Here is a 13,096-nt window from a genome sequence, read left to right on the forward strand (position 1 = left end):
ATCTCTGCGCCTCCCTGTGTGCCACCCGCAAATTCAGGCACTTGCGAGCAGAGACAAAAGCCCAAGATTTTTTGTGCACCCCCACTCGTGGGACGTGCTCCTTGCCCAGTCGTAAGAGCATCCGAAGAGTCCTGCCGCAGGATCAGGCCTGCAACCCATCCAGCCCAAAATCCTGTTATTACAGCAACGACCAGAAGCCCACAAACGGGACCTGAGCACCGCGGTCGTACATTCATGCGCTCACACTCACGCATGTGCATCCCCCACTCGTGCGTGTGTGGGCACATAAGAGGCCAGCGTACCATATTAAAAGCACCTTTTAATTTCGTCTCCTCATCAAGTTAAATACAAAAGGGAAGAAGGGGGGGGGGACACCCAGGAGCTCAGCCACCCAGGATCCACGTTCCAGTTTGATGGGGGGTGGGATTCAGCAAAGTGGGTCTGTTGTGGGGTGGGCCTTTGCTCCCACAGAAACAGTGAGCAGCACCCCACTGGTCCCTGGGGAAGAAGATAGAAGCATTGTCTTCAGAGCGAGGAAGAAGGGGTCAAGGAAGCTGCAGAAAGGCTGTGGGGCAGGGGAGCGAGGGATGTAGGGCAGCAGCAGCAGCAGCAGCTGTGTGTTGATTGCAGGGACCCTCAGCCCAGATCTGGGTCTACAAGAGAGAAAGAGCGTTCACAAGGTCAGTTGCATCTCTGGGTCAGAGGAGAGTCAACCGTGCCGTGAGGATGGCAAGTTGTACATTGTTTTCTTCGTCATCTGTGGGTCTGCCTTTCCTCTCTGTCCCTCCCTCGGCCAAAGCTCAATGCTGCTAGCCCACCTCAGAGTAAACCCGGTGAAGGAAGGGTGAAGCACCTGGGGGCTTTTTAAGTTCTGAGAAAAGGAGCGTAGGAGGCAACATCGTGGAAGTTTAGAAAAAATTGTTGCATTGCAGGTGCTGAGAAAGAGAGAATGAATGCAGGCACGCACACTCTGCTTTTCCAAATGATCTAGCTACCGTATTTTTTGCTTCATAAGACTCACTTTTTCCCTCCTAAAAAGTAAGGGGAAGTGTGTGTGCGTCTTATGGAGCGAATGCAGGCTGCGCAGCTATCACAGAAGCCAGAACAGAAAGAGGGATTGCTGCTTTCACTGCGCAGCAATCCCTCTTGCTGTTCTGGCTTCTGAGATTCAGAATATTTTTTTTCTTGCTTTCCTCCTCCAAAAACTAGGTGCGTCTTGTGGTCTGGTGCGTCTTATAGAGCGAAATATACGGTAAATGTTGCATCAGGCAGGACTGACCTGAGCCTTAAAAGCACATAGAGCTGAAAGAGGAAATGGGACAGAGCGTCACTCTTCCAGCTTCCTCCTTCAACTCTATGTAATCCTAGGTAACCACCACCACCATGAGCAAGGGGGCAGCGAGGAAGGGCTCAGGGGTGTCGTGGGCACCAGGGGAAGAACTCAAGAGCACCGCTGCGCACTGTTGGAGACCCCTGACATGCTGTCTCTCGGTTGATCCACCCACTCCACTTCCCTCCCTTTCCCCTGTTTACGCTGTGCCAAACTTTAGACTGTAGGCTCAGTGGGGCAGGGACCTGTCCTCTTAAATTTAGTATAAAATGCCAGGCACGTTGAGGATCGTTCCGTTGACCGCTGCAGGGAGGCCCCCGTTTTTCAACCCCATGCATGCCACCATTGCACCCACCCCTCTCCCCGGCGCCACTCACCCTGGTCCGCCCCCATTTCTGCCCTATATGTTTTGTAGGCGTCGAAACAGAAGACGGCAATGAGAATCAGGCTGAAGACCTGCAAAGGGACCAAGAATTGTGAGTGAATGGCAGGAGGTAGGAAGGGAGGGAACGATAACAGATTGGGGGAAGGTGGAATTTTTTGGGGGGGTGGTACCCCTCAAGCACCCCACATTTGGAAGGATATCTTAGGTCGAGCCAGGTCTCTGACAGAACCCACACAGTCCTACCTTGCAGTGGGTTGGCTGTCTGTTTATATGCCACGCCCCTTGGGGAGGGGCTCCGATAAGGGGCGTGGCCAGAAAGGGGAGTTTGTAGGGAGAGGGTTGATAACTCACAAAGGCAGACACGGCAGATCCCTCGTGGCTGGCAGCAATGACGGCAAAGGCCACTACCGTGAAGACTATTGCGGCGCTGATGCAGCGAAGGAAATCCTGTGGCGGGAGGAGAGAGGAGGGTCATCAAGGGCTGAGCTGCGGGCAGGAAGACCAGTTGAAACCAGTACAGTGATACCTCGGGTTACATATGCTTCAGGTTTCAAAAGCTTCAGGTTACAGACTCCACTAACCCAGAAATAGTGCTTCAGGTTAAGAACTTTGCTTCAGGATGAGAACAGAAATCGTGCAGTGGCGGCACAGCAGCAGCAGGAGGCCCCATTAGCTAAAGTGGTGCTTCAGGTTAAGAACAGTTTCAGGTTAAGAACGGACCTCCGGAACGAATTAAGTACTTAATCTGAGGTACCACTGTACCAGAAAGTGTGCAAATGGCAAAATCCAATCCAGGAAGGCAGACAAAGCTACAGTCCCGCTGCAGCACGAGAAGGAAATCTGGCACAGGGGAAGGCATGTCAATGCGCTTCGGTGTTGCTCAGTCGACTCCAATGCCTCTTTCGGCAAGACATTGGCCGCGGGGAGCACGACCAAGCCCTGCAAAGGAGATTAATGGGAAAGCATGGCTACCCACCAGGCAGGGCCAGTTGACGCGAGTCAGGCGCTCGTAGTAGTGCGTCGCCCGCAATCCCAAGAACGCCAGTGTCACCAGCACTTCCAGGAGGGCTGCACCCATGTAGGCGGAAATGGAAGCTGTGAGCAACAGGAAGACCAGGAAGCAGAGGCCCTGGAGGAAGGGGGCAAGCGGGAGGCAAAAGGACAAGTGTGATGTGCATTCCCAAAGGGGCTCACTTTCATATATATAAAATAGAATCCTACTCTTTTGAGATGGACTCTACACACACACACACACACACACACACACACACACACTCCGTCCCAGCAATTAATGATCCCAGTTGGCATAATTCGTAGCCTGATTTCATCCTCACACACACAAAAATCCCACACCTTTGCTCTGGATTTATGATCTCTCCTCTTAGCTCTGCACTCAGTGTTGCAGATTTGGAAATTTTCCTTTGAAAAAAAAAAAACAGCAGAAACTACAGTGGTACCTCGGATTACATACGCTTCAGGTTACAGACTCCACTAACCCAGAAATATTACCTCAGGTTAAGAACTTTGCTTCAGGATGAGAACAGAAATCGCGCAGCAGCAGTGCAGCGGCAGCAGGAGGCCCCATTAGCTAAAGTGGTGCTTCAAGTTAAGAACAGCTTCAGGTTAAGAACGGACCTCTGGAACAAATTAAATACTTAACCCGAGGTACCACTGTACTCCCACCACTTCCATCCTTCTAAAATACCTTTCAGGCGAAACGCTGCCCCGTGCTTTGAGTGACAGCTCCCCCATGAAGATTTCTGGAGAACTCAAAAGCGGACCCCACTGCCATGGTCTCCTCTCCACTGGAGGTTTTTAAGCAGAGGTTGGGTGGCTCTCTGTCAGGGATGTTTTAGCTGAGATCCCTGCATTGCAAGGGGGTTGGGCTAGATGCAACTCTATGATTCTACATTTTGGCTGCTCTCCCCTTACCCAAAAGTGCCCCCCCCAAATATTTGGTTTCTACCCCCCCCCAAAAAAAATATTTGAATTGAAATTTAATACCTGTAACAGCAAACGAGTTTCAGAAAAAAGAAACGAAAGAAAAAATGTTTTGGGTTTTTTTTTAAAAAAGGAAAAGTTGTCGTAATTGTCAGTAAGAAGTATTGGAACTAGCTATGTGATTTACTGAGCTGATAATAAAAGATATCAAGAAGGAATGGGAGTGTGGTCCATAATTAGAAAGGGGACCATGATCACAATCAAAGCAATTCATTTTTTTAAAAGAGGATTTAAAAAAAGAAACTTTGAATGTATGGGATCCAGACACTCGCATAGACCTGTGCTTTCGTTTTTTGGATTCTATAGATCAATATATATAATAATGATAATAATGTGTATATGATGGATACACAAAGATAATCAACCTGTGCTCAGGGCCAGTGGAAAATCAGTGGTTTTGTTCAAAGCAAAAACTTGTCCCCCTCTCATTTCTTCATCCACCCCATGGCGCAGACTTTTGGAATAAAATTTCCCATAAGCCCTATCCCCCCACAGTCCCTGCCTTAAAACCACTGTCTTCCCTACCCCAGCTCTGGGCTATACATTTTGGATAAAGAAGTGGACCCCCACCCACCCAAGCCTCCATCAAAGAGGAGAACCCCCTCCCAAAGAATGGAGGGGGAGCAAAAAAAGGCATTCACAGGATTCACAGGAATTAGCAGGGAGGGAATGAAAATTAAGCCAGCCAAATGGAAGGATTGAAAGACAAACAGAGGAAAAAGAAAAAGGTCTGCGAAGCAGGAATTAAGAAAAGCAGAGGTTTCTGCACTGCAAGGGGTTGCACTAGACGAGACTCTTCTAACTCTCCAATTCTTTAGTTTTATGCAAAAAGAAAAGAGGAACGATTGGGGAAAGCGGAGAAGAAGAAAAAGGTAAAGTTCTAAAAAGGAGGGGATGAATCAAATGAATGAATTAATGAAGAAAGGCAGAAGGAAAGCAAGGAGAGAGGGGCCACCAGGATAGGGCCCCACTCAAAAGAACGAGCCGGACCTTACCCCACCCCCACAAATAACACCCCCCCAGCAGGATTGGCTAGCTGGCAGACCCACTTCTGAATTAGCTAAGTGAAACCTGATCCCTGAACAGTTCAGAGAGGGGCTTCCCCAGAAGACCATTTTAAGTCCAGACTCCGGAGTTTAAAAAATATTAGTTCATGGCACCACCGACTTAAGAGGATGGAGAGAAAGTGTTGGGTGAAAAGAGGGGGGGGGAGAAGCAGGGGGGGAGCAGGGAAGGAGGAGGAGGGTGCGGTGGGTGGGGGTCTTCCGTTACCAGCTCTGCCTCCATCACCACCCCCTTGGGGGAGCGCAGGAAGTCCTTGTCGAGGGAGAAGCCCCGCAGCCCCCCAGGTCCCTCTTGGGGCTCGCCCATCCTGCTGGCTGCCTCTGGCCGGAGGGAGGGCGCTGCTGGGGAAAGTGGGTCGAGGGTGGGGGGAGAGAGACCCAAGGAAAAAAAGAGGGGGGAGGGAGATGAAAGACGGGGCCTGTTTCTCTACACCTGGCACCCAGCCGGATTTCCACGCCGGGGAGGCGGGGAGGAAGCCCGAAGAAAGGGGGCTGGAGGGAGAAGAGGAGGAAAAATGAAATGAAGGGAAAGGATGGAGAGGAACGAAAGGGTCCGCCCCGTCCAGGCTCCAGAAGGGAGACTCTGCCTTCTGGCCCCCGAGTGCCTCTCCGGCCCCCAGGACCACCAGGGGTGGCCGTGGCGCGGGTGGCGGGTCTCTGGGCCCACCTGCCCACTCAGCCCCCCACCCCATGGCCGGACAAGGAGGGGGATTGTCTCTCGAGGGCCAGGAACGGACTGCCCCGGGGAGAACAAGGGCCGCATTGTCTGGGGGGACGGGAGGCCGGAGGGCAGAAGTGAATGGGCCGCATTCTCTCCGCCGCGACCCGTTCAGATGCTTTGCAAGAGCGTGGGAGGAAAAGAAAGAAGTGTGGGGCGGGGGGGGGGTTGCTTGGACGGGCCCGGGGGCTGCAGTGGCGAGAAAAGGCCGTCAGGGGGCGGTAGAGAGCAGGGGAGGCGCCTAGGGCACTGGGGAAAGGGACTTGGGCTTTTCCGCCAGTAGGGGTCGCTGGATGAAGAGGGCAGGGCGCGTCCTGCTCTCTTGGAAAGGTTTCCTTGGGAGTTGCGAAAAATCAATGATGTCTTTAAGGTTCTCTGATTCAGAAAGCCAGGCGCAGTGGATCGGGGGCAAGGGCACAAATGGGGCAGGAGTGATCAAGAAGAATCACAGAGCTGTTGGAAGTCCCCCCCTCTAATCCAGCTGTCCCATCCGGGATTCGAACCTGCAACCCTGGTACTGTCAGCACTATGCTCTAACTAACTAGGCCATCCAGGCAAATGTAAGTGTTGGGAGCCATGGACTCAAAACGGTTGAAAACCACTGCCTTACTGTTTTCTTTCTCCAGGATTCCCTTGGCTCTGATGTGTCATGGAGGTGTTCCTGGGTGGGGCAGAGCCCCCTTCACCCCCCCCCCCACTTGCCAGAGGTTTTTCTCCTGTCTCCCAGGGACATCCGTGTCACTTTGTTTCGGAAGGAAATCCCAGCCGGCTTTCCATGGCTACTGCAGGAGATTTGCATCTCACTCCGCAGTTTAGACGGGCAGGAAAATACCTGTGATAATACGCTGGGTAACCATGGCAAAGTAAACAGAGTGGGAATCCCAAGAACGGGAATGCTATGGATGTGAATTATGGGGCACTGGGGGATAGTGAGCTCTCCTTTTCCCTGGGCCCAGGCAGCCTCGGATTCCACCTTCCAAAATCTCAGTCCCGGAAAGTTCCATCCAAGAATATGTACAGTAACCAACACAGGCAAGGCCTCTTTGAGCATGTGCAGAGTGCCACCACACCTATCACTGTGTAGCTACAACTCACACACAAAGGAACGAAGTCCCAGGAAGGTTTTCACACCTTTTCTTGCCTGGAAAATGTTGGCACTAGTACGGGGGAGTTTGGTGTCTGTAATATCCAGCTTACCATCTCTCTCATTGAAGCCAGATAAGCCACATAGACCTTGGGAGGTAGCATCGCCCAGTGGTTAGAGAGCGGGATACCATCTCCCGCCGCCCTTGCTGGACTTCTGAGCCTGGATCTTGTGTGCAGCAGGAGGAAATGCAACAGGTGGTGCATTCTCTTTCCTGTGTACTGTCTTGCATCACCTGTGATATTTCTGTCTGTTCAACAGCTGCTCCCTGCACCAGATTCTTGCCCCAAACGAAGCTGAGTGACATTGAAACGTGGCAAATTCACGGCACAAGCTGGTTCTCTGTGCTCTGGGGTGGTGGCAAGTATGATGACATCACGCGGCAGGCACCGTGACATCATCGTTGCAGGTAGCAGTGTGGATCCATTAAGCCTTAAGTATATTCCCAAAGGAAAAGTGGTGTAACAGCTTCATCTAAGACGGGAGCAGTCAGCACACTTTGGTGAGAGATGAAAGTGGAGGGAGAGGAAAAGATATTCCTTGGGATAAGTCTGGGACTCTCAAGGCAAGGTAGAGTCAGCAGCAGAGGCGTGGGGGCCATCGACATATCATCCGCAGGGAATCACAGAATCGTAGAAGGGCTGAGTTGGAAGGGACCCAGTGGATCCCCTAGCCCAGGGGTCCTCATACTACGGGCCGCGGGCTGCATCCGGCCCTCAAGGGTCCTGAACCCGGCCCTCTAACGCAGCCTTTCTCAACCTGTGGGTCCCCAGATGTTGTTGAACTGCAACTCCCATCACCCCTAGCTAGCAAGGCCAGAGCTCAGGGATGATGGGAGTTGTAGTCCAACAACATCTGGGGACCCACAAGTTGAGAGCCGCTGCTAACGGGTCTACACGCATTTCCATCCTCCCTCCCCACACTGCATGAAGGAGAGGAGAAAAGGGAGAAGGAAAGGAAAGGAAGAAGCTGGTCAGCGACGTTACGGGCGCCATCGCGAGGAGCCCTTCTCTGCCATTCGGAGAAGGAAGAGAGGCAGTGGCGAGGCCTGAGATCAAAACGCGCTCCCGCGCTCACCCGCCCGTTCTTTCGCCTCAGAGGAGCACTTGGCTGGGCTTGTGGTGGCCGCACTCCTGGGGTGAGAGAGACCGGGGCACGCCTAGCCTAGCCTGTGCTGGGAGGGACGGCTTTTAGTTTTACCTCAGTCGAGGCTACATTCTCATTTCTCTCTCTTTTTTCCTCTCTCTCCCTCTCTCTCGCCATGAGGTGGTTTATTAGTATTTTGCAAAGTAGCAAACCAGACAACTGAACATCGCAAGAAATCAAACAAGGTTATACTCAAGCACAGACAATTTTCTCCTCATTGACATTGTGAGGTATTTTCCTCTTCTTCATGCAGCTGAGAAAGACCAGGGGACGACACTTTGGTAATCTTGCATCACTTGCTACGACTAGCAGTGACAAATGTGGAACCGGATATTGACCACCTCATTAGCCAAAAGCAGGCCCATACTCCCCATTGAAATACTTCTGAGTTTATGTTGATTCAAATCGTTCTCCGTTTTAAATATTGTATTGTTTTTCCTGTTTTTTGTACACCGCAAATAAAATATGTGCAATGTGCATAGGAATTCGTTCATATTTTTTTCAAACTATAGTCCGGACCCCAACAGTGTCGGAGGGACAGTGAACTGGCCCCCTGTTTAAAAAGTTTGAGGACCCTGATCTAGCCCAACCGCCCTCAAAGGGAGGTGGAGTCCTGTTTCCTCTGGATTAAAATGGCAAAACACATTCTGCTGTGTTTGGAATGTTTTATTGAAAAATTTAAAATAAAAAAGGCAAGATGGTTACATTTCTTTGAGACAGCAGATAAGAGACAGTGGATTTTAGTGCAAGCCTACAAATAGTTGAGAAATGATCCTGACCTATAAATGTGGGCATTGCTAGCTATGGGGATGAGCAGAGGGTCACACGTACAAGCCAGGATAGGGGATGGCAAGGCTAATCAGGGGATATTCTTCTGTAACAAGTTGCTCCTGCAACAATTCATGCGTGAACATTTCCCCCGTTGCCATTTTGTTTGCCTCTCGCTACCTTTATTCTCTAATGTCACTTGAGGGAGCTTTTCCTTTTCACTGCAATTAATTCTGAAGTTAGAAATGAGCAAAGAGACAGTGAGGTTCTGGTGTACCCAGGTCCTGTGGGTGGACAGGCGGGTGGCAGCCTGTGAGGGAAATGAACTCTGCACATGTTCAGAGGCTCCCTCCCTCTGAATCCCATCCACGGTCTTGCTCTGGGGATCCCCTTCCCGCTTCGAAGCCTCACTGTGTGGCCACACAGGTGCAGGCCACAGGCAAAGGATATTTCTGCCGCTCAAGGTAGAAGAACTTGTCGACATTCGCACAAGGCCTCCGATAGTAGACGGTCATGTCAGCAAAGATTGGGACGGACACCCCGTTTCCCTCCTTCCGGACGAAGATCTTTTGGGTGGCATTTTCCACAGGGTGCCTCAAGGAGACGCAGGAATCTTGGCAGATACACTGGGCTTTCCGGAGGAGTCGAGGGTAGCGGGAGTCCTCAATGTCTTCCCTGGGGGAGGCAAGAGAAAGGACAGGTCTGTCTTTGAGCCATTTTGGACTGGATGGTGGTCTGATGGGGGAATGCACTGGGATGCTGGTTGCGGAGCAAAGGAGAAATTAAAATATAAAATATAAAATAATATAAAATATAAGTGTGGGATGAGGAGCTTTGGGGGACTAATGCTGGGTTAGATTTGCCTTCCAGAACCATAGCTGTCAAGTGTCCCTTATTTGAAGGGACAGTCCCTTATTCCAGCGCCATGTCCCGCTGCTGTCCCTTATTGATGGATGTCCCTTAAATGTCCCTTAAATGATGTCCCTTAAATTTCAAAGGAAGCAGCTCCTCTCCCTCCCTCCCTGCCGGCTTGTGTGTGGCTAGTTAATGCAAGCTGAGGAGGGTTTTGAATGCTGGATGCCATTTTGTTGCACGTGCTGCTGCAAACTTTGCAGTGCAAAGCCAGGCCAGGGAGCCATCTTAAGTTGAGGCTGCATAGGCCTTGTGGTGCATGTGATTCAGATTCTATTCAGTTGAACCTCTGGTTACAAAGTTGGTTGGACAGTGTTCTCGAAGCTACCCAGCATGCGTTTGACCAGACTGCAGGAGGACAGGAAGACTGGAGTGCGTGGAACAGGTGAGGCTGCAGGTCCCTTATTTTGGCTGCTGGTCCCTTATTTTTAAGGCTGCTGGTCCCTTATTTTCAAATCTGTAAGTTGACAGCTATGTCCAGAACCTGGTGCCCTCCAGATATCTTGGAAAGGAACTCCAGTCACCCCTGAAACTGGTCTGACTGGAAGGGACCCTGAGGAGCAACCAGTCCCTGCGAGGCAGGAATATGCAGCTGTCCCCTTCAGGGATTGAAGCTGCAACCTCGGCCCCCTCAGCACCCTGCTCTAACCAGCTGAGCCCTCTGGGAAATCTAGAGGGCACTGTTGGTAGTGCCTGGCAGGGCCAAAAGGGATGCCTCTTTATTTCCAGTCGGTGGTGGAGCAATAAAACTGCAAGCACATTTGGAAAGCTAAACAGGGTCCGGTATGGTTTCAAATTGGATGGGAGACCACACTTGGAGATGCCTGCATTGCAGGGGGCGGGGTGGACTAGAGGACCCTGGAGGTCCCTTCCAACTCTCCGATTCTATGAAAATAGGACGGATGAGGGGGCAAAGGAATAAAAGGTACAATTGTTCTTTCTTACACATATCGCCAAGGAGAACTGGAGGCCATGTTCTTTACACAAGGAATCGAGCGGCAGTCGTCAGAGGAAGACACAGACCGGGAGGAACGGGCAGAATGGGCGGACTGGGCGGACTGGGAGGAATGGTTAGTAAGTTTCTTCACGACTTCATTGAGTGTCGTCTCTTCACAACAGTTGGAGGAGGACATGCATTGGAAGGCCTGGCTGGCCACAAACGTCGAGAGCAGGAAGCACATCGCAGCCTAGGAGAAGGAAGGAAGGAAGGAAGGAAGGAAGGAAGGAAGGAAGGAAGGAAGGAAGGAAGGGCAAGAGGGGGCAGGGGTCACAACTGGTCCTGGTGGAACAGCCCAAATGGGACTGCTCAAAACATTCATTTGCCTTACAGAGAAATCTAGCAGCCCATTTCCCACCCCCTTTTCCTCACAGCCTTCCAAAGTTGGAGTATTCTATTCCCAGAATAACGTGGGCAGGGATCTCTCCAAAAACCTGCCTGCCAAATTGGCAGAATCAAGTGGTAGAGTCTTTCCTGGACTGTGTCATTTCAACCTGCTGACAGGGTGGTATACATTTTTGTAAAATAAAATAATTTTAAATGCATTCTATATATATGATCCGATATCTATGATTATATCCATGCTCTAATATAAGTATATTATATAGTAAATGATATATTTTATATATAACAATGCAATATATCTATATAGGTATACAGTTATAGATACACATTTAAAATTGAAGCTGTGTTTTATGTGCATTCCCCCCCCCACACACACACCACTTGGAGCTCTTTGATTAAGCTGCTTGTCAGTCTTTCTGAAGAAATGCGTAAGCAAAATTGGAATCCTCCCCATGAGAGGGATAGAAGGAAGAAGAAAACAGCCGCAATTTCCTTGCACATCAAAATCTAGCATATAAGGGACAAGGCTGGGTTAGTCCTATTTCCCTGACATGCTACTTTTTTTACATTTAGGGTGCTCACCCCTTAGTGGGGGGGGGGAATTCAGACTCCCAGCCCAGCCATTCGCCCCCCATTTGGAAATCTCACGTGCCAAAGTCAGGACAATGCTTGCCCTTCGGACAAAGTGGCCTTTGCTCTCTCTCCTCTTTTTCTAGCTGACCTCAATGAGCCAGGGAGCAAAGTGGGGCAGCCCCACACAGTCACTAGACCGAGTGAACTGGGAGTGGAAATTCATTCCCGTCTCCAGAATACAGGGATCAATATGGCTTCTGTGTCCCTAGTCCCACCTCATGCCTACCAAGTTTCCAGACGGACAGAAATTAAACTGATGAGGAGTCAATGAATAATATAGAGCACAACGAATGAGCCAAAATCAGATTCCATTTAGATCGGGTGGGGGAGACCAAGTTTGTGCGGCTAGACTACAACACCCATCGTCCCTGACCCCTGGTCCTGCTTCCTAGGGATGATGGGAGTTGTAGTCCAACAACAGTGGAGACCCAAGTTTGAGAAACTAGACTGGGAGTCATCGCAGAAAGGAAACTTGAGAAAGGTGGACAAGATGATAAATCAAGGGGTTGCCCTCCGGTTATATTTACAGCTACCACTCTCACCAGTCCCAGCCAGGTTGGCCCATATGAGGAATGCTGGGGAGGCGGTGTTAAAAAAATTCCCCACACTCCACAAGATGTCCGAAGGCCACAGGCTGACGTGGCTTTGACAGGGGGATCAGGCGAAGGCGTGGCGGAGGAGGGAAGGCCCTTGGACAGCTCTCAGCCTTAATGACAAAAATGGAACCCCCAAGCCCAGCAGCACTCTACCTCTGAATAGCAGCTACTGGCAAGGAAGAGCGGGAGGTGGCTGGGCCTCCAAGTGCCTCAGAAAGATCATCTGGTTGCCTCCTCTCAGAAGCCGAATGGATCTCCGCTTGGATCCAAGAAGACCCTCCTTAGGTTCTTATGAGAGAGGGTTGAAGGTTTTGAGGATGGTGGCTATACATCTGTTATTATGCTTGGAAGTCAAGAGCACAATTCCTAGCCCCCTAAACATCTCTGGGAACTAGCAGCAGAACCCAAAGGGCCTCCCCGTGGACCCTGCTTCAGCCTTCCCCCTGCCCCTTCCCTCCGTGTAAGGAGCAGGATTGGTGCCCTTACCAGCTGAGTCTTCTCCATGTCAGATCTCCGGGAGCAGGACCTCGTGTCTGTAGACGGCTCAGGGAACTGCTGTCACTCTGGGCCTCGGGATCCCTATTTTATCGCCTGCAAGATTCCATTCATTTATTCCATGCAAATTTTGGAATAATAAAAAAAGGAACTGAGCGCCTGTTTCCTGAACGTATAATCAATGTCTCTTTTGTGTACCTTATGCTGGATGGGTAATAGAAGGTGCCCCCAGGATCAAGGAGGCATCAAGCCCAGTGCGATATTAGCACCTGAGAAAATTGAATTTGCCTGCCTGCCTGCCTTCCATCCTTCCTTCTTCCTTCCTTCCTTCCTTCCTTCCTTCCTTCCAAGATGAGATTAATTTTTCAATAGCAGGACTTTCCCACCTATTCATAACTTGCTTTGACTTTTTACAGATTAAATCTTCTGGTCCAGACATTTGACCCACAAGCACCCAAGAGTTTGTGCCATGAACTAGATAAGGATGGAGAAATTCTCGCTTGGAGCATCATCTCTAGAATGAACGCACCTTGCAATTTCTCTGAGAAGATCAGAGGAGCCC

The 13,096-nt window shown here is 50.6% G+C and overlaps 2 protein-coding genes across 2 annotated transcripts; both read right to left on the bottom strand.

Annotated features, from left to right (window-relative positions):
- Positions 1 to 301: 301 nt before the first annotated feature.
- On the bottom strand, positions 302 to 5,602 carry CMTM5 (CKLF like MARVEL transmembrane domain containing 5). Its single transcript, XM_083581286.1, has 5 exons — positions 4,989 to 5,602; positions 2,692 to 2,844; positions 2,067 to 2,162; positions 1,708 to 1,786; positions 302 to 653 (listed from the first exon to the last, which is right to left on the bottom strand). The coding sequence occupies exons 1-5, from the start codon at positions 5,085 to 5,087 to the stop codon at positions 637 to 639; spliced, it is 444 nt and encodes a 147-aa protein (XP_083437412.1). The 5' UTR covers positions 5,088 to 5,602; the 3' UTR covers positions 302 to 636.
- A 3,154-nt stretch (positions 5,603 to 8,756) lies between these two features.
- On the bottom strand, positions 8,757 to 12,711 carry LOC310746986 (uncharacterized protein). The gene is made up of 3 exons (XM_083581272.1): positions 12,526 to 12,711; positions 10,414 to 10,655; positions 8,757 to 9,231 (listed from the first exon to the last, which is right to left on the bottom strand). Exons 1-3 carry the CDS (start codon positions 12,541 to 12,543, stop codon positions 8,964 to 8,966), a joined length of 528 nt encoding a protein of 175 aa, XP_083437398.1. The 5' UTR covers positions 12,544 to 12,711; the 3' UTR covers positions 8,757 to 8,963.
- Between the last annotated feature and the right edge of the window lie 385 nt (positions 12,712 to 13,096).

Source organism: Podarcis filfolensis, assembly GCF_964270895.1.
Source record: "Podarcis filfolensis genome assembly, chromosome: 13".
Classification (NCBI taxonomy): domain Eukaryota; kingdom Metazoa; phylum Chordata; class Lepidosauria; order Squamata; family Lacertidae; genus Podarcis; species Podarcis filfolensis.